At 40.7% G+C, this 26,280-nt stretch overlaps 1 protein-coding gene and 1 long non-coding RNA gene across 4 annotated transcripts in view; one reads left to right on the top strand and one right to left on the bottom strand.

Annotated features, from left to right (window-relative positions):
- Positions 1-26,280, bottom strand: part of shroom3 (shroom family member 3) — a 432,635-nt gene that overhangs the window by 207,755 nt on the left and 198,600 nt on the right. For both annotated transcript variants that reach the window (XM_043695296.2, XM_043695305.2), the window contains exon 2: positions 5,587-5,741. In XM_043695296.2, coding sequence (XP_043551231.2) covers positions 5,587-5,741 — 155 coding nt within the window. The remainder of the gene's footprint in view (positions 1-5,586; positions 5,742-26,280) is intronic.
- LOC122552703 (uncharacterized) lies at positions 14,112-20,300 on the top strand. 2 transcript variants are annotated; one of them, XR_015756935.1, is made up of 4 exons: positions 14,112-14,190; positions 18,222-18,294; positions 19,784-19,880; positions 20,050-20,300. It is a non-coding gene; the product is annotated as an uncharacterized LOC122552703 (long non-coding RNA). The 2 variants fall into 2 exon arrangements; XR_006312456.2 differs by lacking the exon at positions 14,112-14,190 and having other exon boundaries at positions 18,179-18,294.

The following is a 26,280-nucleotide window of genomic DNA, read 5'->3' as shown; positions in this document are numbered from 1 at the left end:
GTGACTATGCCTAATCAAACGCTATCTTTCCAAATGCACGTATATCTTATGCTTTCTTGAACTGCTGCATTCTTCATGCTGCTGTAGGGTGATGCTGTTAGGAAGGGATCTCCAGGATTTTGACCCAGCGACACTTGTGGTGTGCAGCTTGGAGCAGAACTTACAGGCGGTGGATTTCTCATGTATCTGCTGCCTTTGTCCTTTTAGATGGTGCTCATCAGCTCGGTAGGTGCAGTTTGTGTCAACTTGGCGAGTTTCTGCAGTGTATCTTGTAGATGGTACACATCACTGTTCCTGAGCATTGATAGTGGAGGAAGTGTATGCTTGTGGATGTGGTGCAAATCAAGAGGGTTACTTTGCTTTGGATGAGGTCATGTTTCTTGAGTGTTGCTGTAGCTACAACAGTCCAGGCAAGTGGGAGTATTCCATCAGACTCCTAACTTGTGCCTTGTGGATGATAGACAGGCTTTGGGGAATCAAGAGGTGAGTTACTCATTAGTGTTCCTAGCCTCTGACCTACACAGGCCAATGATGCAACTGATCGTGTGACTGACATCAGTAAGTAAGGAGCCAGAGCTAAATAAAGGAGTGTTACAGTACATGAGGAATTAAAGAGCCTTACTTAGTCATAAGAAGTAAGCAGCCCCAGGGACAGTACATGTGCAGACACCTACAAGATACTCCAGTCTGGTGTCTCATTATTCAGGTAGGAGTACTGGCTGCAAGCACAAGATAAAGCAGTATTTTGTTTATTCATTTGTGGGATGTGGGCATCACTGGCTGGGCAGCATTTATTACCTGTTCCTAGTTGCCCTTGAAAAGGTGGTGATGAACTGTCTTCTTGAACTGCTGCAGTCCTCATGCTGTAGGGTGACCCATGATGGCATTAGGAGGGATTTCCAGGATTTTGACCCAGCGACAGTGAAGGATTGGCAACATGTTTCCAAGTCGAGATGGTGAGTGGCTTGAAGGGGACCTTGCAGGTGGTGGTGTTCCCAAGTACCTGTTACTCTTGTCCTTCTAGGTGGACATGGTCATGGGTTTGGAAGGTAATGTCCTGTTTAATCCCTGCTTCACTGACTCAGATGCTCTCAGTGATCAATGGGGCAACTCGTGATATCAAAGGACAAAGATATTGGTGCGATCTAAGGTTATTATACCAATAGATACTGCTAAATCTACACAGCACACCGTCAGATAGACCAAATACCTAAGAGAAATTGAAACAAAAATCCTTCAAAAGAATGACCGCAGATAAACTATTTTGATGCTTCAATTTCTGAATATTTATAATAATTTAAATCTTTTGATAGAACCAGCTTATTCTTGACTCTAATATGACAAATACTTTGCTAGTGTTGCTGGTTCCTAACATACATACAAATGTCACAAAGTCAGTGGCGCCACCAAAGCAAACGTATCAAATCTGCTAAGTCCGCTGTGTGGAGTTCATAATTTTCAAAAATGTGATTATTGTATAAATTCAATATTTCTCAAAATCCAGTAATTTGACTTTAATACCACAATTTTTGTGATGGTATTAAAGAGGACTTTTGATTTTTGAAACCCGTCTTCAGATTTAATACCTGGGACTTGCATGGGCTGAAAGGTTAAAGTTTTTAAGGGGCAAAACACTAACTCAAAATAGCCAAGTGACCATCCATACAAGTTGACCAAGTTCAATGAAAGTCATATTGGACTTAAAACATTGTGTGTCCTGGTATGTATGACAATTTGCAGCGAACAGACAATATACATTAGGCATTGTTGATTGAACTTCACAAGGTCAAGAGTGTAGTGCTAGAAAAGCACAGCAGGTCTGGCAGCATCTGAGGAGCATAAGAATCAGCATTTCGGGCATAAGCCAGTCATCATGATTCCTGATGAAGAACTTATGCCCGAAACATCGATACTCCTGCTCCTCGGATGCTGTCCGACCAGCTGTGCTTTTCCAGCACTACACTCTTGGCTCTGATCTCCAGCATCTGCAGTCCTCACTTTCTCCTCCTTCACAAGATCAAGACAGAATAGAATAGAACAGCAATTTACTGTCATGTGTATTTTTACAAAACCATACAGAAGTCATAAATATGAAGGAAATAAAAGTAAAAGTTCATAAAACTGGGTTTGGCGTATGCTGGAAAACCAGGCTGAAACCTCCACACAGGGTCACCCCATCACACTGATACGAGACCTCCACGCTGAGCTGCTGGACAACCCAGAAGGTACTTCTGAAGCAAGGATGAGACCTCAATGCCAAGGCAAGACCTCTGCACCAAGACTGGACTTTCACACTGGGCTGCTGGAATACCCGGAAGCTGTCAAGGACCTCCACGCTGGGACAAAAAGCCCACTCCAGTCCCAGATTGCCTCCCCTCCTGGACAAGACCCCCAACCCAGGCCCCAGTATTGGAAGCCACCTCTTTGCTGGGTCCAGACTGGTAGAAGACGCCTTTCGGTGAAGTCATTAAAAGGTAAGTTACATAAAAAATTGGATCATTAAACAAAAAGCATAGAAAGAAAATAAATCAAACAAATGGAATAGACGAGTTCTAGAGTCCTGGGCCGAGGAGCTCACATGTTGTGCTGCTATCCCGCTGCCATCTTAAGAAAAAGAAGTTGCTGGTCTCCATCCAACACTGGAGCAACACACGAGGCCAATTGCATCTTTCCGAGGCAGTGGAAAAGCACAGATGACCACTATAAATATGACACTTTCAGAGGAAGATTTTATCACCATGATTTGTGCTTATGCATCCACCTGATATGCCAATGCTGAAAGCAAAGATTACTTTTACAACACCCTAGGTGATATCATGGAGTATCAGCCACATGGAGAAAAGTTATTACTCCTTCTGGAATGCAATACAAGAGCTGAATCAGAGTTTCATGTTAAATGTGCCTTGGTAAACACAGCGTTGGCAAGATGATCAGAGCAGACAGCAGCTACTACAGTGAGTATAGTGTGAAGTGTACATTATACAAACACCTTCTTTGGAGACATCAGCACAAACTGTCATATTGTCATCTGCTACTGAGCACCATCTTGATTTGATAATCACCAGGTGTGATCTGACCAGTATTGCTCACACCCAACCCTATCACACTGCAGACTGTGATACTGATCGCTCACTTGTCAGTCTTAGGGTGAAGATGCAACTACAGAAAATACACAATTCCAAACACAACAAATTCCACTCTGAATAAAGAGGTTTCACCTGAATTTCCCCTTAGATTTGCTGGTGACGAGGACCAGTGCCACAGTTTGCAGGATGGACTGCTAAAAAGAAATCATGTTCAAACAAGTTTAGCAGTCAACAACATGCACAGGAATTAAAAACATATGCTTGAATTGAACTCTCAATCTTCTTACACAAAAAAAGCTAGCAATTGAGTTATGATTAAAACTCATAAACCAGGGATATTTAAACTGCAAAGACAGGTTCATTTAAAAATTCAGAATATGCATTTGGTGACAAAAATGCTGAATGCTTGTATGAAAATCAAATCATTGACAACAGAATAAATCAGTATATCTAACATTGCAAAAAAATGAAGCGAAGTAGCTTATTGCCGGGTGTTAGTGCTGGACAATATTCTATGTAATGTTTTATCAGCAAGATCAGTGTTCACAAAGGGTACAGGTAAAATAATTGATTTGCCCATGCTGCCTCACCTAAAAATCAGTTTGGTGGACTAGACTACCTATTTACAGATATAAGAATTTTTACATTAAAATATAACAAGTACAAAAATATTTCAAATGGTACTAGCATGATGCACAAATTGAGAAACAATTTTCATCCTTGGTTTTATTCTATTTGTGCCACAGAATCAAAGTTTTATTGAAATCCAATTTTAACTTTGTAAGAATACAAATATCAAGATTACAGACACTGTCTTCCATGATTCACAGGCCCTGTATATCAATACCTCCTAATTATCCGCTACTGGGTTCCTTCAATGGACGACCAGCCACTTATTTCCCACATTGTAACCATTGTTAAGTACTGCATCTGGAATAGCTGCAGCTGACTCCTGCTTCGAAACATCTAACAACAGTTGCCAGAGCATGTGCAGAAATATTAAAAAAATACACAGCTTTTGAGTATTTTTACAATCCATAACTTTCAGGAGTAGAGCTCAGGGTGGTTTGTTATTTGAAAACTAAGGTGATTTGTGTCTATAGTTGCTTGTATACTGATCCATTGCCTCGTATTTCTCACTTACATGCTGTCCTTCAGCACATTATGCAATATAATGTCAGGTTCCATATACATGCTGATGTTGATGCTGACCCAGTGACACCACTTCGGAATGCACCAACATTATTGACTGTGTCTTCAGCTACCTGGACCTATGCTCTGGAATGCTTTACCACACATCTGGAATGTCTCTTTCTTTCTTTACGACTTTGTTTTAAACCTAACATTTTGATTGAGCTTTTGGACACAATATTGCACACAACTCAGATTGACCTGGGTTTGATATACTTCTGTGATGTACCTTCTGACAATTTCTGAAGTCAAAGGCATTAAATAAATACACATTCTTGATGTATAGACACCATGCAGTCCACTGGCATGGTGGCTCAGTGGTTAGAACTGCGGTCTAAGAGTGCCAGTGACATAGGTTCGATTCAACGCTCGAGTGACTGTCTGTGTGGAGATTGCACATTCTCTGCATGCCTGAGAGAGTTCTTTCTGGGCACTCCAGTTTCCTCCCACAGCCCAGAGATGTGCAGGTTAGATGGTTTGGCCATGCTGTAGTGCCCATAGTGTCCAGGGATGTGCAGGCTAGGTGGATCAGCCATGGGAAATGCAGGTGAACAAGAATAGCTAGGATGCTCTTCTGAGGGTCGATGTGGACTCAATCGGCTAAATGGCCTGATTCCGCACTGACGGGATTCTATAATTCTGTTCGCAAATTGTAACTTAAATATCCTATAGTTTGCAGCTCTCCAGTTTGATTTGAAAATGAAACAGGGCAATATTAGGCCTGTGTGAGCTGGAAATTGCAATTTGAACCTGTCAGTTAACCATCATGAATGACAATCTTGGTGGATGAATTAATTTCATGATTTGCCATTACGTTTCTTAAGGCACATTACAGCTCGCTCTTTCTTTCTCCCTCTAAGTCAGATTGTTTACCAAGCTCTTCCTTTCTATGACTAGAGTTAAAAATATGAACACAGAGAATAAGTGCTTTGGGCCGCTGTCTTGTTCATAAAAATGCAATTTTCTTGTCAACCCATGAGCAAGGATCAAGAGACTGAAATTACTCACACGATTCAAAATTAAATTGTATCTCATTTTGAAAACAGCTCCTGAAGCAAGGAAGCAGATGAAAGACACTCAGATGCACTCTATCAGTTGCAATAAACAAGGGCTTTTGCTGGAATGGAAATTTTTCAAAAATGTTAAAAAAAAACAAAGCAAGTCAGGTAACATCTGCAAAGAAAGGAAAACTGTAGACATTCCGTATGTCTGTTTCATCAACATTTTTCCTTTCCACTAGAGGTTTTCCAGTACTTTAGCTGCCTTTACTAGATTTAGGGTACATCTTCATCTGGACTGCATCTCATACCTGCGAATGAGCAGCTTCAGGGTCTTGTAGGAACCTTTCACTAGAGTGATAGCCTCTTGTCTGTAACCGCTCAGTTCCACATTGTTGATATTGACCACTTCATCCCCCACCTGCAGTTTGCTTGTTAGCAAGTCCGCTTTCCCTCCTTCCTCAACCTACAAAAGAAGAAAAAAAATAGACTAAATTAGAGGAAAACATCGCAGACCTTTCAATCATGGTTGCAGTTGACCTCCTGCAGGGCTTTAAGTTGCTTTGCTAATTAAACTCTGCCACCACACTTTTTAACCTTGACCCTCAGTAATGAGGAAAGTCACAATCCTGTAGTATTCCAGGCACCACCTGCACAGAATTAGTGATTCACAAAAGCCCACTGAAGAATGGTCTTGTTCTTTTTTGCAATCGAATGGCTTATATGAGCATAGCTACTTTAGCTTTGAATTTTGAGCATAATCAATCACTATTCGAGCTTTTAAAGATGTGCACAGTGTTTTGTTAACAATGCGCAAAGATATTTCTGTCTCAATGGCTAATAGGCTGAAGAATTTGGTATAAAAAGCAATACTGATCCAAATGCATTGCACTTTATACAAACAAATCTGCTCCTTTCTCTACATCTTTTAGCACCAAAATATCGCTGACTTCAATGCTTTGTGAAGCAGTGCTTTTTTTTCCCCAAGATTCTTAAAGGCTAACTTCTGATTTTATTAAAGCAAATTTTTAATAAAAGCATAATCAACTTGCAATTTTCTTAACTGGTCACTGAATTAAAAATCTTGCAAATACTTATTACTGATTGAACATGGCCATCATTAAGCCAATTTAAGTGTTTCATATTTCATAACTGATTCCAAACTTAGATTCTAGCATCAATTAAACTCTATGTTTTTTTTAAAAATGGTGTTAATATTAATTCAGCAATCATTAGTGGATCAAAAGAATGTAAAGTAAACCTGATTTCTAAAGGCACACTGAAGATAAATGTTACTCATTTACCTTGGATGTTACTGCTTAACATTCTCAGAATTTGGATGAAAAAATACCAATTGGGCATATATTTAACCAGAAGTGGGTTACTTGAATACATGGGATAAGCTGTTTTGCTGAGGTAATCCAAAAAGATTCTGAAAAAAGTCTTGCACCAAATTCCCTAAAAGCTCCTGTAACCTTTGCCCCCTCTCCACAGACCACCGAATATCCCACTGAGGAAATCCAGACAACGATCTCCTAATCCTACCAAATGCACCCCCTATATACAAAGTCGAATAACAAAGGAATCCTTAATCGGTGGAAAGAAATGGTCCCAGTGAGAAATCTGAGACTGCATCATACACTGCACTTTTCAAGAGGACTGGGTAGCACTGGTTTTCCGAAGAATTAAGTAAACACAAAAGCTTCAAATCTGAGAAGATTTAAGGTTTCCTGAATAAGCAGCTTCAATTGCCTAAAAAAAATGTATAACTTGCTAAAATTCTTAACAAGTCAAATTAACTATGCTTATGGGGTCAAGAATGCTTTGAAGGGAAGGGCACCAGAAAATAAATTCCTTTTCCAATCCCCACAAATTGGTTGGAGAGACTTCGGAAATTAAAAATAGAAATGTAACAGAGAACAATTAAATAAATGTCTAGTAATAATTAAAATACCTTAGCCTAGGCTGATGCCATTCCATTTTTGATCTGCCAATTGCTGAACATAGTTCACTTCAAAAGTAGCCAAACACTTTTACAGTGTATACACTGATCTGTAAAGTTTAATCATTTATTGCTGTAACATCATGTGGCAAAGTACCCACACAGCAAAATACTGCTCGTGAGCCCAGCTGAAATCAAGATACAGAGGCACATAAAGAACAGACGAGGAAAAAGGTAGAATTTATAGACGAGAAGGGTAACATAGTGAGAATGGCCTTCAAAACCTGGGTTAAACCTGGTTGAAAGAATTATTTGGAAAATTTTGCATTAAATTAATATTTACATTCAATTTCCGGTGTGAGAAATAAATACATTGCTTTTGGGTATTAAGGTGAACCAAGGGTAATTTTGTTAGTCCTTAATATTGCAGCCCATTCATATATCCTTGACTTTGTAATGCTCAAAGCTGATTGTCCACATACAGATGAGCTTGATGGCCAGGATTAGCTTTCCTCATCGTGACAAGAAAAATCAACTAGCTCCATTCACAGCATCATGCTTCATCCAAGAGTTAAAACAGTTAAAATGATGACATTCTGACATGGATAACAAACTTCAGTTTGTGGTAACTAATTAGGTGCTAAATGCAGTAAATCGCCAAGTATGTAAGTGACCACATGTGTCTAACCTTTAACTCACTGAACCAATTCATCTCCGACTTGCAATCTGCATGAACCAAGTGAGTGGTGGGAGGTGAAAGGAAGGCAGACATTCTAACACCATTTTCCAGAAGATAGGTGAATTACTTAGAATTATAGTGTCATCGAAATGGAAAAAGACCCTTCAGTCCAACTAGTCCATGCTGACCAGCTATCCTAAATCAATCTCGTCCCATTTGCCAATATCCCTCTAATTAGCCCAGAACTCTCTCAACCCTTCCTAATCATATACCCACCCAGATTCCTTTTAAATATTGTGATTGTACCAGCCTCCACCATTTCCACTGGCAGCTCATTTCACACACACACCACCCTCTGCATGAAAAGGTTGGCCTTTAGGTCCCTTTTAAAATTTTCCCCTCTCACCCTATACCTATGCCCTCAAATTGTGGACTCCCCTAGCCCAGGGAAAAGACCATGTCTAATTATCCTACCCATGCCCCTCATGATTTTATAAACCTCTATAAGGTCACCCCCTCAGCCTCCAATGCTCGAGAAAAACAACCCCAGCCTTCAGCCCCTCCCTATAGCTCAAATCCTCCAACCCTGGCAACATTCTTGTAAAATATTTTTCTGAACCCTTTCAGGTTTCATAACATCCTTCCTCTAGGAGGGAGACCAGAACAAAACACAGGATTCCAAACTGGCTGAACCAATGTCCTGTACAGCTGCAACATGACCTCCCAACTCCTGTACTCAATGCAAATACAGTAAACAAAATAAAATTGTAATCAGCTGCAGTTCCACAGGTGCTGTTGTCAATTTAATATTTTTAACACTAAGTCAACACAAACAACCTTCTTTTATCTACATTATATGACTGCAATCCCCCTCCAACTGACTTCCTGCTGAGAACATGTGCCAAAAACTGTGTATGTACTTGGATGGTCAGATTGGGTTCAGTGATAAATGCTGGGTGTGATAGTGAAATTTCATTTGTCAGTCTCCACAGTCTGAATTTCTTTCCGCGGTTGAGAAACTGGTTTTAAGATCATCTTCAGATCCTGATTCTGCCAGAGAGAGAAGGAAGCACAATCTCTCATTTTTAAGGGGCCCAATGTTAATTGTCTAGAGTGTGGGCTTGGTGTCCAATTAGCGGCATGAAGCTAGGGCAAAATGGGGGTCTGTTTGAAACAGGCATGGCGGCCATTAAATTGATGCCATTTACCTTCAATGAAGAAGTGTCGGCTTCCTTGCTGTGAAGTGGAAGCTGGCATTGAAGGCAGAGCTACCTAATGCTCACAAGGCACTGACCTGGAGACTATACTCAAGGCAATGAGGAGGCTGGGCAGGTCTTCACTCCAAGAGCACTCATACTTTTTTAAAAACTTTTAGTTACTTGCCAGGGGAACACTTTCTTTCTAAATGCTCTTTCAAGACAGCTGGAGATAGAGTGAACATAGTGGGTTTCCTCTGGGTGCTCCGGTTTCCTCTCACAATCCAAAAATGTGCAGGTTAGGTGAATTGGCCATGCTAAATTGCCCGTAGTGTTAGGTGAAGGGGTAAATGAAGGAAAATGGGTCTGGGTGGTGGGTTGCGCTTCGGAGGGTCGGTGTGGACTTGTTGGGCCGAAGAGCATGTTTCCACACTGTAAGTAATCTAATCTAAAGTTGCAAGCTGGACCAGATCAGGGACCATGTTTAAAATGAAAACCTTTGATCAGTGAGGGTGAGTCAAGTGGAACATGCCTACCATAAATAATTGTTGAGGCAAAGAGGCACAGATGCATTCTAAGCGAAGGCTGCTGTGTGTTTGATGGAGAATAGAATTGACAAGGTCAGATAAAGAATGGTGGGAATAAGTTCATGTTGAGCACTGAAACCAGTACAGATCTGCTAGAACCAATCACTTTTTACTGTGCTGCCAACCATGTTGTAATTCCTATATCTCAGTACCTCTCAACCTCACTTTCCTCTTTTCAGTCACGCCTTAAAATTTACCTCTTTGATGAAAACCTATTTAAGTTGGTCAATGTCACACCATGTTTTACAATGCTCCGCTGAAATGCCTTGGAATGTATCATTATGTAAAAGGTGCTGTGAATAAGTAAGTCACTGCTGTGTGTTCAATTTTTTTTTCACAAGAGTTAGTAAGTTGGATTGGTCTTCAGCTTCAACTATTATAGGCTAGGGTATTGAGAACTTAAATTTATTATAGAATATGAAATTATAGCTTTACCCTGTATTTTATCAGCTCATTACTTCAATGATCACCTCTGCAGAGTGAACCACTACCAACAAACTACCTCTCTCTTGGACACAATGTCTCCCTTTCTTCTGCCAGTATCCCTCTTCCTTCGAAAACTGCTTTCCCCACAACATTTGCCCTCAAATCCAACATCATCTAGTCCTCAATCCCCAAAACTCTCTTATTCCTCCTCAGGTTGTCAAATGGGTCATCAGCACTTGGCAGCACTCTCATCTTGGAGATTAAAGTGTAAGGACCATATCTTACTACTTGTGTGTTTGAAAAACTGCAACGAGTAAGGAGTCTATTTGGGAAAAAAAAACAGGGATTTACCAGGACGACTGCATAATTTCACAGCAAGGAATTCAACACCCACTTTGAACTTTGTTTTTGTTGCAATGCACAGATAATTAGGAGCCAAGAAGTTGTTTACAAGTGAAGCTGATTAGTTCTCAGCTAAATGAGCAGGTTGGGACGGGAAACAAGTTACAAAGACCGAGACAGAGAGACAGAGACAGAAAGACACAGAGGTGTGTGCAGTTGTGTTTCTCTCAGACGCTCTCTCTTCTCTGCAGTAAAAACAAAACCAGGTTAAACTCGAAGAAAACCACTGACATTTCTTGCAGCAGTTGCTTTTGAGTTGTGACTTTTGAATTTGAACTGATAAATCAAAGACATTTCCTTTGTGACTGAATCAATCAGACTGTACTTATTGCAAACCAATAGCGCCTTGCAAAGACAAACAAATAAACACCAAGAGCCATGTTAGCCAAAGTAGAATCTTCTTAACATCGGAATTAGGAAGCAAAGACCACTGAACCATCATTCCAGTTTTTTCTATCTCCACTGATAATCTATTTTCCCTATTTGTTTGTCTTTAATTTGATTTACTTTTGTCACATGCACAGAGATACAGTGCTAACCACACAAATCATACATTACATAAGCACATCAGGGTAATAGACTGCAGAATGTAGTGCTACAGCTACAGAGAAGTTGCAGACAAAATTCATAAGTCTGATAACACTGGAGAAGTTGTTCTTAAATCTGTTGGCATGTGTTTTCAAACCTTTATATCTTCTGCCCAATGGAAGAGGGGAGAAGAGAGTATAAACAGGATGGGAAGAGTCTTTGATTATGTTGCTTGCTTTCCTGGGGCAGAGAAAGTGTAGACGGAATCAACAGAAGGAAGGCTGGTTTTCAGGATGGACAGAGCTGCATTCACAACTTTCTGTAATTTCTTGTGGAGTTGGGAAGAGCACTTGCCATAACAAGCTGTGATGTATCTGAATAAGATGCTTTCTATGGTGCATCTATAAAAATTGGAAAGAGTCATTGGGGATATGCTGAATTCCCTTAGCATTCTGAGGAAGTAGAGATGTTAGTGTGCTTTCTGGAGTGTAGCATCAATGTGCACCGACTAGGACAGATTTTTGGCAATAATTAGCCCTAGAAACTTGATGTTCTTCACCCTCTCCACCTCAGCGCCATTGATACAGACAGGGGCATGTCTTCCACTCTGCTTTCTGAAGGTGATGACCAGCTTCTTCATTTTGCTGATATTAAGGGAGAGATTGTTGTTTTTACCCCATGCCATTAAGCTCTCTATCTCTTTCCTGTACTCTGTCTTGTCACTGTTCGAGATCCGACCCACTACACGGTGTCATCAGCAAATTTGTAAGTGGAATTAAAGTTGAATTTGGCTACATCGTTGTGAGTGTATGAGGAGTATATAGTAAGGGGCTGATTATGGAACGTTGCAGGGTACCAGTGTTCGGGATTATTGTGGAGGTTGTGTTGTCACCTATCCTTACTGATTGTGGTCTGGGGGTCAGGAAGATTCATTTACAGAAGAGGGAGCAGAGTCTTAGGTCTCAGAGTTTGGACGTGGGTTTGGTTAGAACTGTGGTATTGAACGGCAGAGCTGAAGTCAAAAAGTAGAAGTCTGATGTAGGTATCCTTGTTACCCAGATGTTCCAGAGTTAGGTGATGGGCCAGGTAGATGACATCCACTGTGGACCTATTGTGGTGGTAGTTGAATTGTAACAGATGAAGGCAGTCTGGGAGGTTGGAGCTGATGTTTGCCATTATTAACCTCTTGAAGCACTTCATAATGATGGATATCAGAGCCAAAGGGCAATAGTTATTATGGCACATTGCATGATTTTTCTTTGTCAATGGGATAATAATGATTTTCTTGAAGCAGATGAGAAACTCACACTGTACAAAGTAACCTCGAATATCCGAAGGACACGGGCAGGGAGTATTTCATTCGGTTAATCGAATTCCGGACAACATAGGTTAGCCAAGCATCGGGACCTTGCAATCTTGTCTTATAATCCAAAATTCAGAGAACGGAATGGTGGATAATTGAGGTTCCTCTGTACTCAGAAGAGATTAAAGATATTCGCGAATACTTGCGCCAGTTGGTCCATGCAGGATCTGAGTGCACAGCTGGGGACTCCATCCAGGCCAGTCAATTTCCATGGGTTTGCCCTCAAGAAGGCCGATCTTATATCTGCAGCAGTGACTGTGGGTATAAATACACCCGAGGCTCTGGGAGCTGGTGACATCATTTCACTGACCTTCTCTGCAAAACAAGCATAGAATGTACTGAACTCATTGGGGAGAGCTGCCTTGTTGGACATGATTCTACTCTACTTCAGTTTGTAGCCTGTTATATCGTGTAAGTGGGTGCTTAAGGTAGAGATTATAAGGGGGGGTTAGAGTTTCAATTATTAGTGTTATATGTCAGTGGTTTATATCTGTTTACCTGTAGCTAAAATCTAATTACTTGAAATAAATAATAATTCTTCGTAGTACAGAAACCTGGTCCGTGCATTCATGGTCTTAAAGTCCAGCGACTTTGAATACGGTGTGTACTTTAAAAACAACATTTAGTTCGCCTCTGGGATCAGCAGGGCTTGATTTAGAGTGCACTATCCCGTGGGTTCGATGGTCAAAGACCCACTCCAGCCATTTGAGTAGATTATGCTGACATTTCGTGCAGTGCTCTCAGGGTGGCACAGTCTGATGTACAATTTTACTGAGATATTTAACTGAAGCCCTACTCTCTCAGACAGATGTAAAAGTTTCATAAATCCAAAGTACAATAGAGGAGGTCACTTTGGTACCCTGGCAATATATGTCACTTAATATATCTCACTAGATCATCATCATCACCACATCATTTTTTGTGGAACACTGTTGTATTTAAATAAGCAAACAAATTTAAAACTAAAACTTCACTGCTTGAGGGCTTCCCAAAGTTGTGAGACATGAATGTACTAGAATTCTTTTTTTTGATTTGCCCTGATTTCCACCTAATATCTCTTCCTAAAGAGAGATATATGCTTCAGGTAAGAACCATGCAGAATTGCAATGCCCTTCAAGAATGATTGTCAGCACAGCAGCCATCTGTAATGTTATTCAAATACACGTTAAACTTTGAATAGTTTACATATGAGTCAGCATTTTTGAGAGGAAGGAGGAACAGATAACAGTGTTGATGAAACAAATATGTACAACTCACCTTTCAGAGTGACTGGCAACTATTCTTCAGCAGATAACGTGAGGGCTTAGAGAATGCACCAAGGTGAAGTTCATCTTGATAGCTTAAGAAATATTTAATAGTGCACCAGGACTACATTTATAAAATGATGTAGGTTTAATTAGTTGGTAATAATTCCTGGAGTATTCACTTGGAAACAGAAACCCACCCCAACAGGCCAGTGACTGTGTTGCTTTTGAATTCCATTATAAATATATAACAAGGTTTGTAGATTAATATCAGAATGGTATTTGAAACAAATACAAGGCCCTGCTGTATTTCAAAAGAACCGTCATGCATGATTTATCACCTGCCAAGTAATTTCTCTCTCATACAGCAATCTTGATTAATTAGCAATGGAGGCAAATGTCACAGGTTCAAAGTAAACTCTTTCAAACGTGAAACAGGCATGTATGCCAGCTAATACTAACAGAGAGTTTGGACTAAGGGTGCGAGACCAAATCCAAATTCTGAGCAAAATCACTGGTAGATTGCACAGTTGTGGTGTTCTTCTGAGGTAAGCTCTACATTAGTGAAACAAGACTACAGAATCCAGTGGTTGGTTGTAAGCTTCCTACCAGCTACTCTCCTATATTTCCAATTTCAGTTGAAGCTTTAAAAAGGAAAGGGAAATGCAATTTTGAACTCAACCAGGACAATTTTATCTTGAATACAGAGCAACATGTAAGGTACTTGGCTACAAATTACTGACTTATTTTCTCATTTTGACTATTATTCAGTACAAAGGATGCCAAAAGTCAAAATGAGTAAATGCTACTGTTAAAACCTGCTGCATTAAATATAAACACCTGATTGCAACATACCGATGAAATATTTAACCAGTGTATTTGCAGCCATGTTGTTAGGAGTGAAGGGTGTTTCAATTCGGATTTTTAACTCTTTATGGAAGAAAGTCACTGCTTCATGTGTGCCTGGTCCCCAAATTTGAGTAAAAACTAGCTACCATACTACAAACATTAAAACGTATTGGTATTCGGGAAGGAGAATTCATGTTTAGATGTCAAACAAGATTGTTATGCGTTAAACAATACCATAAAGTGCTGTCACACTTGGCAGGGGTAGTGTTTTGGGTTTAAGTAATCTCAATAAATACAATGTGGACGGAGCATATTGATAGTATTTGTATTCGAGTGGCTGGTTTTTGACATATCCAGAAGTAGCAACATCTTTGATTCTAAAATGACCTGACTGGGAAGTGACACTAAAATGCTCATTTCAGACAATTGCATTTGTATTTTAAGAATACTTTATTACTGTACCAACCATATGTTCATGCATCCCAGTCAAATGGCTTAATTCCTTGAAGAAAACAGACATGAAAAATCAAAGACAAAAACAAAACAGAGATTGCTGGAAAAATTCAGCAGGTCTGACAGCATCTGTGCATAGAAGTCAGAGTTAACATTTCGGGTCCAGTGATCTTTCGTTCAGACTTTTATGAAAAATCAAAGACTGCTCCAAGTGGAGATATTTAAGATCTTTTTCTAATCATTTTCTCAATATGTTAGCTGGGTTGCTTGACCAACTATCCTAATGTGTTTTGTCGATGAGAGGCTGCTCTTCAGTATATCCTGTTGAATTGTACCCTTTCATACCTCCTCCACTGGTATTTGAATATACTGCATTTATCATACAGCTAAGATTAAAACTATACATATGATCACCAACACCAAGAAAAGCTGCTTTAACCCTCGAACCTGCAATGTACTTTTTCCCCAATTTAATTTAAAATAGATGTTCTCAAACCTTTTGACCTTGCTGGTGCTGCATGGTAAATATTATCTTTTCCAGTGTAATACACTTTTAAGTGGCTCTAGTCTTGTGCGATAAGCCCAGCGAGAGGTTTAAATGTCTTTTTGTATTTTTATCATATGACCTGTTCCTCAAACCTGCACAATCTAATCGTAGATATTCATCTGGTTGGTTACCATAACCTGCTTTCAGTCTGGCATTAGTTGCCTTTACTGATACTGGTGAATATTGTCTTCAATATTATATCTTTGTGGGGGTTTTAATGCGCTGTTCATCGAATTGTGTAATTTCTGGGGGAATATGACAGAATCTTAAGTACTTCTCTTAAAGAACTAAGATGCAGCAGCTGGAAACTGCTTTCCATGCAGCCAAGATGTTTCAGTTTGCTTTTCTGAGCATGCTTTTTCACAACAACTTGCCAAGTATACGGAGAAGAATATTCAATTTATATTGCCAAAACTAGATACTTTGGGTTTCTTCTCCTGCTAACTGTTAAAGATGCAAGAATATCCATTGAAACATCATTTAAGTTGCAGTCTCTGGCATGGGAAAATGCCAATTTTCCCCAGAAACAAATGTTGATATCAGACATAGAATGTGATCACATTTCCAAGACTAGGGAATATTCCTTCCAAAATGACTAGACAGGGAAAATATGTTCTGATAGACTATAAAATCCCTACAGACTTTACCTCTCATCCTCCACCCTATTTCAGTCAGCTTAATGGTCCAGTTTTGAGACAAAATTATATATTCTTGTCAAGTTTTAACTTAGTGAATTTCATTTCAAAAACTCAATAGCTGCATCAACAGTATAACAACAGGCTAGAAACTGGATTTTGACCTAGTCCTGACACAATGTATTTCAGGTGATGTGTGTTCAATTATTCTGACACACTGGACCATTAAGTTGACTGAAATAGAGGTGTACGATAACTCAATCGTACTTGACCCCGAGATAAGCCTGTAACCACATATTTGAGTCATCAATAAGACTGCCCAATTCCACTTCTGGCGCAATACCTGATATTGTTGCTATCTCAGCTCATTTGCTGCTAAAACTCTCATCCATTCTTTTGTTATCTTCAGAATTGATCAATCACATTTTCTGGCCAGCCTCCCATCCATGAACCTCTATTCAGCTCATCCAAAGCTCTGCTGGCTTTATGCACACCAAGTTGTAATGGACAGTGAAACAGGTTACCTCAGATTACAACAGGTTCTTGATTAGATGGGCCACTGGGCTGAGGATTGGCAGATGGAGTTTAATTTAGATAAATGTGAAGTGCTACATTTTGGGAAAGCAAATCTTACCATTAAGTATATAAGTCCTGCTAAGGTCCTAGGGAGTGTTGCTGAACAAAGAGACCTTGGAGTGCAGGTTCATAGCAGCTTGAAAGTAGAGTTGCAGGTAAATAGGATAGTGAAGGCAGCGTTTGGTATGCTTTCCTTTATTGGTCAGGGTATTGAGTACAGGAGCTGGGAGGTCATGTTGCAGCTGTACAGGACACTGGTTAAGCCACTTTTGGAATATTGCATGCAATTCTGGTCTCCTTCCTATCTGAAAGATGTTGTGAAATTTGAAAGGGTCAGAAAAGATTTACAAGGATGTTGCCAGAGTTGGAGGATTTGAGCTATAGGGAGACGTTGAATTGGCTGGAGCTGTTTTCCCTGGAATGTCAGAGGCTGAGGGGTGACCTTATAGAGAATTATATTATCATGAGGGACATTGATAGGATAAACAGACAAAGTCTCTTCCCTGAGGTGGGGGAGTCTAGAACTAGAGGACATAGGTTTAGAGTGAGAGGGGAAAGATATAAAAGAGACCTAAGGGGTAACGTTTTCACGCAGAAGGTGGTACGTGTATGGAATGAGCTGCCAGAGGAAGTGGTAGAGGCTGGTACAATTGCAACATTTAAGAGGCATTTGGATGGGTATATGAATAGGAAGGGTTTGGAGGGATATGGACCGGGTGCTGGCAGGTGGGACTAGATTGGATTGGGATATCTGGTCGGCATGGACGGGTTGGACCTTCCAAAGAGTCTGTTTCCCGTGCTGTACGTCTCTATGACTCGAAATCTTATTTACCTATTGCCACTGTGCTCTTTGGTACAGGGAGCCTCACCACCCCCTATCTCTGAAACATCCTCCAACTTTACAAACCTACAGGGATAGCTGTGGGCATACAATCTTTGGCTTACCCACATCCCTGAATTCAACTGCCATCAGCTGTTGAGTCCGTAAACGTACCCTAGTCCACTCCCCCAAACCTTTCTATCTCTCTCCCATTCTCTCCTCCTTTAAGTTAGGCCTTAAAACATACTGACTGCCAGTTTTGGGCCATCTGCTCTTATGCGCTTCAGTTCCAAATTTGGTTTGTTAAATCTCCCGTGAGGTGCCTGAGGCTTTTCATGGAATTCAGAGTGTTATTTGGATTCAAGCTGCTCTGGTTGGCAATCTTAATTTGGACAATGAATTTTTCTGTGCACAGAAGGTAATCCAGTCCCTGAAAACAATGACCAAACAAGGTTTTGCTGCTTGTTTATTTCCAGAGGTTTATCTGATCCCAAGGCAAATACAGACACTTCTGAAGCTAGGCTGAAATGGAACTCACTCTCACCAGTGATTTTAGATAGGAAATTAAAAATACTCTGCAGTTAAAATGTTACAAAAGAGTCAAAAACATTCCTAAAAACCCGCTTTCAGTTCTCTTGTGGAATAACCTTGTCCATATAACATATAATTAACTTCTGTCAGAATCTTTTCTTTTCTCAGAATCATTAATGCAGCATGTTTTCAACTGATGCTCACAGCAACCATGTTTCAAAACCCGAACAATATCGAAAAGGTTAGTCCTTTTATTACAAAATATGTAAAAATCATTTATTACCTTCAACTAAAATTCAAAAACAATGGCCTGCTGATTTACATTATTGCTGCTGGTGAAAGCCTATGGCTTGCAAATCAAATGCTACATTATACTAAAGACTACACTTCAAAAGAACATTATTGGCTGTGCAGTGTTTTGATATGTTGTGAAGAGAGCTACATAGTTCAAAGAACGATTTCCAGGCTGAGAATTTTGACTCCAATGCAGATGGGGAAGGAGGTGGGCGGACATCTAAGTTCATGTTTCTGCCTGACATGCTGGTTTGCCGGCTCCATTCTATCCCAGGGGTAGGATAGTGAGCTTGAGGACAGGCAAAGGCCAGTTGGAGTTTTCCAGTAGTCTCCAAGTCACTGGAGGTACCGAAGAGTAGTTTTTAAGGAGGCCTCTGGCTGCAGCCCAATGGGGACAGCCCAAGGTTCCAGGTAGGCTTTGAGGCTCTTCCAGCTCCCCCTGCCATTAGCTACTTGATGGAGGGGTCTCTCTTCAATGGCCCAGTTGCTGAGGCTATTTGTTTTATGTAACGTTAACAAAGTTCGAGATTAAGCACCCTTTCCCTCATCCAACTGAAAGGGCATTCTCACTGCTTCGTCAGTGCTGGGGGCCTCTTATTGGCTGTCTAAGTTTGAGATCCCGTCTCCAGCCTCAACCAGATGGTATGTCTGCCCACTGGCTGGTAATTGCCTAATTCTGGGGAGGTGACAGCCATGCCTGTTCCCACATAGTGCAAGAATGCCCTTCATTTGACCATAATGGTCGGATTCCAAAGCTTCTGGGGATATTCTACTCCATCTCCATAACCTCCTTTACCTCTACAGCCCCTAGCTATCTGCAATCCTGAACATTAATGACTTTATCATTGGCAGAGATTTCTTCAGCTGCTCCTTTCTGAAACTGCCTCTCTTTCTGCTTTTGAGCTGTTTCTTTAAACCTAGTTCTTTGACCAAGCTTTTAGACATTTGCCACAACCTCTACCATTAACAAGGACAAGTGCAGCATCAAATTCTGTTTCATAATACATTTGTGATGGCTTTGAAATTTGGGATTGTCTTAATAGGGTTTTACCAATACAAGTTGCATCCTTTGTTAACTAGAACTGACAGTTCCATATTAATAATTTGCTCAATGTCCCTCTTGTTTAAAGGTTGCACCATATCTTAGTATTCTTTGAGATGCAACATAAAACATATTTGGAATATTTCAGCACAAAATTCACATTTTTGTCCTGAATCGCACAATTCAGAGGGATATCACCAGAAATTTTAATGCATATGCAAATTGAATAAAAATTGCAATTAAACTGGATTTCAATTCCTCTTGAATTATTCTTTAGACCCAAAGCTTGTTATCTCAGTCTTGATTATTTTTATCATGGCATGACTGTTTCTTTTAATTATGATTTTAGATTATAGTCTACCTTCAACTATCAATTGATGTTTTTTTAAAAAAGGTGGAAAAGCATACGTGGTAAATCTTCAAATCCAATTTCTTCAAGCAAACTTCAGCGAAGAGGGGACAGCTTTGTGTTGAACTGGAAATGGACCGAGGTTTGTCGTTTTGCTCAGGAGTAAATATTTTCTAAGAATGCAGCATCTTACCATTAAACTGAGTGTTTACGGTGCAGTGCCTACTATTGGAAACACTTCAAAAATATGAACAGACCTAATTCAAAAATATTTTAATTCAAAACTTAGAAAATGTTTGTTTCCTTTCCAGCCACAGCTGAAAAATGCATTGCTGGAAAAGCGCAGCAGGTCAGGCAGCATCCAAGGAGCAGAAGAATCGACGTTTCGGGCATAAGCCCTTCTTCAGGAATGCCACAATAAATTTCAAAATTTGAAGCAGTCAAATCTTTTGACAATTGAAGTGAAAGTAATGACTTCATCTATCAACAAGTTAAAACACATGACTTTTTCAATCTATTGTGTATTTCCACAACTGCATAATTAAAAGTAATCACATCTGTAGTTCTTCCATACTGTATCTTTTATATTGCTAATGCAATTCTCGTCACGGCTCAGAATTTTATAAAAACATGCTGAGTCCTCGTGAAGTTAAATATCAGCTTTTGTTCATTTACTTTCATCAATTAACATGAATAACTTGGACAAGTTGGAAAAGGTGCCTGAATACTTTGAACACACCACAAAGTGCCTTTATTTGTACTGACAGATTTTGCTGAACACCCACTCAATCAAATTGCAACAGAGTCCCTGTTAGCACGAATAGTTCAATACCTTCTTGACACAATCTACTACCTAGCATTGCATAAATGATCATTCTTTATGAGGCACATCCAGATATCTCAGCAACATTAAATAAATAGTTGGACTACAGTGAATGAATGTGTTCAAATCCATAAAATGATAATTGCTTGAGTTTGATAATTAAAGCACTTGTTGCAAATGAAATACATACCACAAGAACATAAAGAGCAAGATTCCTTGGTTTATATACCTTGAGTTTATTTCAACAAATGCCATATGCCATCATTGCATACTGGTTTAGGATTATCTAATATATAAATTTGAAAACCATGTTATATTCACAGTCTGTAATTGGACTATGAGCCCAGAATAAGCCTGAAAGTTTTGGGAAAATGAAACGATCCAAAACTCCAATTTGTTTTATTCCTAAAGTCACTCCTTTTCAACTCAGAGCAGCAGTGGCAGATGAGCGAGCCTAGTGGTAAACAATGGCAGGAGGGGCTTCCGGATAAAAACTTGAGGAACGGTGCCCAGATTGGAGCAGACAGAGTGGGAGGTGAGTGGATTCAGCTCAGTTGGAAGGGAGAGAGGCAGAGTGGGAATGGGAGTGATCCTGAATCCAGAAGCAGAGCACAGGTGGTGATGTCATGATTTCAAACAGTGATGTCAGGCAAGAGGATTGGCTGTGTGGGAACCAGCTTTAGGTACTGAGTGAGCAGCACTGGGAGGGAGACAAAGTCCTTATTTGTATGTTTTGTGGCTTGTTAAGAATAGAGAGGAGCGGACAGAGAGAGAGAGAGAGAGAGAGAGAAATCTGATTTGGCGAGTAATGGGCAAGGTTGAGTAATTGGTTCCTACTTTATTGTCTGTAGTTGGTAAGAATCACAATGGCAGGAGAACGTGACCCTGTGGAATACTCCGCCTGCAACATGTGGGAACTCAGAGACACTTCCAGTCTCCGTGGTGACCTCAGATGCCTTAAGTGTGTTCAGCTGCAGCTCATGATTCACCTGGAGCGGCTGGAACTCTGTATGGATTCACTGTGGAGCAGCCATGAGGCTGAGGGCATTGTGGGTAGCACGTTTAGTGAGCTCGTCACACCACAGGTTAGGGCTACACAGGCAGAAAAGCACTGGGTGACTACCAGGAAGACAAGTCACCATGGACAGGGAGTGCAGGAGTCCCCTGTCAGACATATAGACCATGTTGGATACCACTGGGGGGAATGGCCTCTCAGAGGAAAGCAGCAACGGTCAAGTTTGTAATATCACAGTTGGCTGTGCTGAACTGCCAGGAAGGAAAAAGACTGGCAGAGATTTAGGGACCTGGTACTCAATTGTAAGGGAAACTGATGGCGATTCTGTGGCAGCAGAAGAGACTCTCCACTGAGATCCTTGGTGTCAGGGTCAGGGCTGTCTCACAGCAGTTGTGGGGCATTCTGAAGGGGGAGGGCAAACAGCCAGCAGTTATGGTACACATCAGGACCAATCACATGGGTAAAAGAAGAAATTAGGTCCTGCAGCAGGAATTGAGAGAGTTAGGTCGTGAATTGTGAAAAGACTACAAAGGTTGTAATCTCTGAATTATTTCCAATGCTACGTGCTACAGAGTACAGGAATAGAAAGATAGAATAGATGAACACGTGTCAAAATGGATGGTGCATGAGAGAAGGTTTTAGATTTTTTGATCGCTGGGCAAGTTTCTGGGGTATAAACTGGAATTGAATGATATTGGAATAGGTCCAATATCCTTGCTGGAAGGTTTGTTCATGCTGTTGGGGAGGGTTAAAATTGATTTTATAGTGAGGGACAGAGTTGATGTAAAGTTGGAAGCATGGTCCATTCAATATCGAAGGGGTGCTAGGAAAGTCCAGTAGGTGGAGAAGACATGGGCAGGATAAGGCACATGGGGGATCGAGAAAGCTAAATTGTATTTATTTTAATGATAGGCGCCTGACTGGTAAGGCAGAGTAATTTAGAGTATTAATCAGCATGTGGGAACATGGTATTGTTGCAATCACGGAGACATGGTTGAAGGACGGACAGAACTGGCAGCTTAACATTCCAGGCTATGGAAGGTTCAGGCTTGATGGGGAATTGTAAGCAAGGTAGCGGCATTGCATTTTTGATAAAGGAAACTATCACTGCCATAATGAGGGAGGATGTCCTGTAAAGGGTTTCCATGTGAGGCCATCTCAGTAGAGCTTAGATATAAAAAATTTTGCAATAACGTTGCTGGGATTATACTACAGGCTTCCCAACAGTCAGAAGGAAATAGATTAGCGGAAATATAGGAAAATCACAAGGAGGTGTGAGAGAAACAGGGTTATGGTTGTTGTGGATTTCAACTTTTCTAATATTAACTTGGATCGTCTTGTGTGAAAGGATTAGACAGTTTGGAATTTTTAAGTGCATCCAGGAGAGCTTTTTGTATCAATATGTAGATAGTCCTACTCGAGATGAGGCAGAGTTTGACTCAATCCTCGAGAATGAAGGCAGTAAAGTGGTTGAAATTTGAGTAGATGCCCATTTTGGAGATAGTGACCATAACACCGTAAATCTTCATTTTTATGGAAAGGGACAAGGATAGTGCTGAAGTTAAGCATCTAAATTGAGGGAAGGCCAATTTCAGTATCATTAGACAGGATCTGGCAAACAGACTGGGAGCAGCTACTTGCATGTAAGATTAAATTTGGAAAATGGGAGTCTTTTAAAAGCAGTAGAGTGAGAATTCATGTTTACTCTAAGAGTGAAGGGCAAGGGCAGCAAGTCAAGGGAATCCTAGATGTCAAGGTTTATCCTGAGTTCGATAAAGAAACAGAAGGAAGCATATGTCAGGTACAGAATATTAAAAACAGGCAGACCCTTCAAAAGTATAAACAGTGTAGGTGGATGCTTGAAAAAGAAATTAGGAGGGCATAAAGGGGCCATAAAATATCTTTTGTAGATAGCATCAAAGAAAACCTCAAAGCTTTTTTTTAAGTATAACAGGATTCCCAGGGATAGAGTAGGACATACTATAGACTCAAGGGGCAACCTGTGTGTGAAACCTGAGGATGTGGGGGAGGTCTTAAATGACTATTTCTCATCTGCATTCACAGAGGAGAAAGACATTGTAGCCTGGGATGTAAGTTGGGATGGTGAGGTTCTCGAGTTCTTAACAGGTGGCACAGTGGTTACCACTGATGCCTTACAATGCTGGGGCCCCGGGTTCGATTCCAGCCTCGGGCAAGAAGTGTCTGTGTGGGTTTCCTCCGGGTGCTCCGGTTTCCTCCCACAATCCAGAGATCTGCTAGTTAGGTGAATGGGGCATGCTAAATTGCCCATAGTGTTCAGGGATGTGTGGGTTAGTTGCATTTGTCAGAGGTAAATGTAGAGTAATAGGGGAATGATGCTGGGTGGGTTACTCTTTGGAGGATTAGTGTGGACCTATTGGGCCAAATGGCCTGTTTCTATACTGCAGGGGTTCTATGAACATGTTAAGATTAATATGGAGAATGTGTTGGATATTTTAATGGGCAAACATTATAAAAATCACCAAGGCCTGATGAAATGTATCCCAGGCTCCTAATGGGAAGCAAGGGAGAAGATTTCTGGGTCCCTGGTGGAGATTTTTAATACTTCACTGGCCACAGGTGAAATGCCAGATGATTGGAGAAGAGTTAATGTGGTTCCTATGTTCAAGAAGGGCAGCAGAGATAGGCCAGGTAATTACAGACCAGTTAAACTGGAGTCGGTGGTAGGGAAATTATTGGAAAAAGTTCTGAGGGAATCTACACTTGGAAAGGCAATCTTTGACCAGGGATAGTCAGCATGGATTTGTTCAATGGAAATTCTGTCTGACTAATTAGTTGAGATTTTTGAAAAGGTGAAAAAAAAATATCGATGAGGGTAGTGCAGTTGATTGTGTTTACATGGACTTCGGTAAGACCTTTGAACCAAGTCCCACATGGAAGGCTGGTCCAAAAAGTAAGAGCCCACTGAATCCATGTTGGCAAATTGGATCCAAAATTGGTTTGCAAACAAGAGGCAAAGGGTAATGGTGGAGAGTTGTTTCTGTAATGGGAAGCCTGTTACTAGCAGTGGGACCCTTGCTGTTTGTTATGTGCATTAAAGACTTGATTGTGAATGTAGAACGTATAATTAACAAGTTTGTAGATTACACAAAAATTGAGGGTGTTGTTGATAGTTAGAAAGATTTTTTTTAACACAACCTATTTTTCTAATCAACTGGTTCAGAGATGTTTTTGCACACCTCTGGAGCAAGTGTGACTCGAACCCAGGCCTCTTGGTCAAGAGTAGGGACACTACCACCTGACCAGAGGAGGGCCAAGAGGATAGTCTCAGGCTGCAGTCTGACACTGATCAGTCGATAAACTAGATCAGGCTATGGCAGATGGAATTTAATCTTGAGAAGTGTAAGGTGATGCATTTTGGGAGATCTCATAGGGAAGGATATACCTAAATGAGTGTACAAGTCCATGGATCCCTGAAGGTGTCAGCACAAGTAGACAGGGTGGTTAAGAAAGCATGAGGGATGCTTGCCTTCATTAGCCAGGGTGTAGAATATAGAAGCAAAGAAGCCTTGGTATAATGTTATAAAACATTGGTTAGTCCACAGATTGAATACTGTGTGCATTTCTGGTAGGCTGAGGATCCGTGCAGGTAAATGGGATTAGAATCATTTGTTGGTCAGCATAGACATGGCGGGCCAAAGGGTCTGTTCCGATGCCGTATGACTTTATTTAAGAATATTGGGCAAACTTTCTCCTCCCAAGTGTGAAGTGCGGAAATGTTGAGAACGTAAACAACCTGTACCTCAACTTCAAGAAAAATGTTTACAAAATTCCCCCAAGCCTTAAATATCAACTTTAGAATCTCGCCATTGAGCGGGAAATGCTGTGCAATTGCATCTTATTAACGTACCAACTCAACGTATTCATACACACTGCCAATGATCTTTTCCTCCCCTGGAAAAATCGAAGACACAAGTTCCTGACTTGTAAATGCAGTCCACTGAATGTTCATCCTGGCCATTATTCAACTATTTCTTCAGAAAAAGTCCCTGCATGCTCCATGGCCACCATCCTCCTTGAATGTTTGTTCTCATATGCTGGTATCAGTTCAGCCACTGAGCTCAGCACGTCATCGCGTCTGCTCTCAGACCAACTCTGACAACACTTCAGCCTTTAATGATTTACAGAGGCTCAGTTATGATCTGCACACCTCTGTCACATAATTTTGCATCCAGGAAAACAAAGCACCTCTCATAGGTCTTCACAGGATACGTCTTTTGACTTTTAGTTTGCTTTCTTAACATTCATTCACTTTGTGCTTAATTGGAGATTGCCAGGCCCACCACGCATTGCTTTCTTAACACACACTCACTGCCCTCAGCACAAACTTACAGGCTGCCAGCCTATGTGAGACTAATTTCTTTTGTAGCTTTTGGGATTTATAGCACTTAGTTACAGGTTGCGAGCCCCTGTGGCTTACATTACATTTAATACAGAAGAGGCAGTAATAGCAGGCAACATTGAACTGTCAAAGGTGGGGACATGTAGCCGTGTGGCACTGTGCTCATCATAGTACCCGCAACATGTGCCGCTGGGACATGTCCTCAGTGATAATGGTTAAGACCATTGGGGCCAGCTCCTGGCTTGCAGCTTCTGAAGTGCTTTAAATAAGGTGCCAGTGTGTGAGCACCAGAAGATCCAGCAGTGGTGAGCACTTCTGCCCCT

Source organism: Chiloscyllium plagiosum, unplaced genomic scaffold (genome assembly GCF_037043375.1).
Source record: "Chiloscyllium plagiosum isolate Xiang-an unplaced genomic scaffold, Cpla_swu_hap1 HiC_scaffold_1, whole genome shotgun sequence".
Lineage (NCBI taxonomy): Eukaryota > Metazoa > Chordata > Chondrichthyes > Orectolobiformes > Hemiscylliidae > Chiloscyllium > Chiloscyllium plagiosum.
The sequence above is the reverse complement of the archived record's forward strand: the minus strand, read 5'-3'. Positions and strand labels throughout refer to the sequence as shown.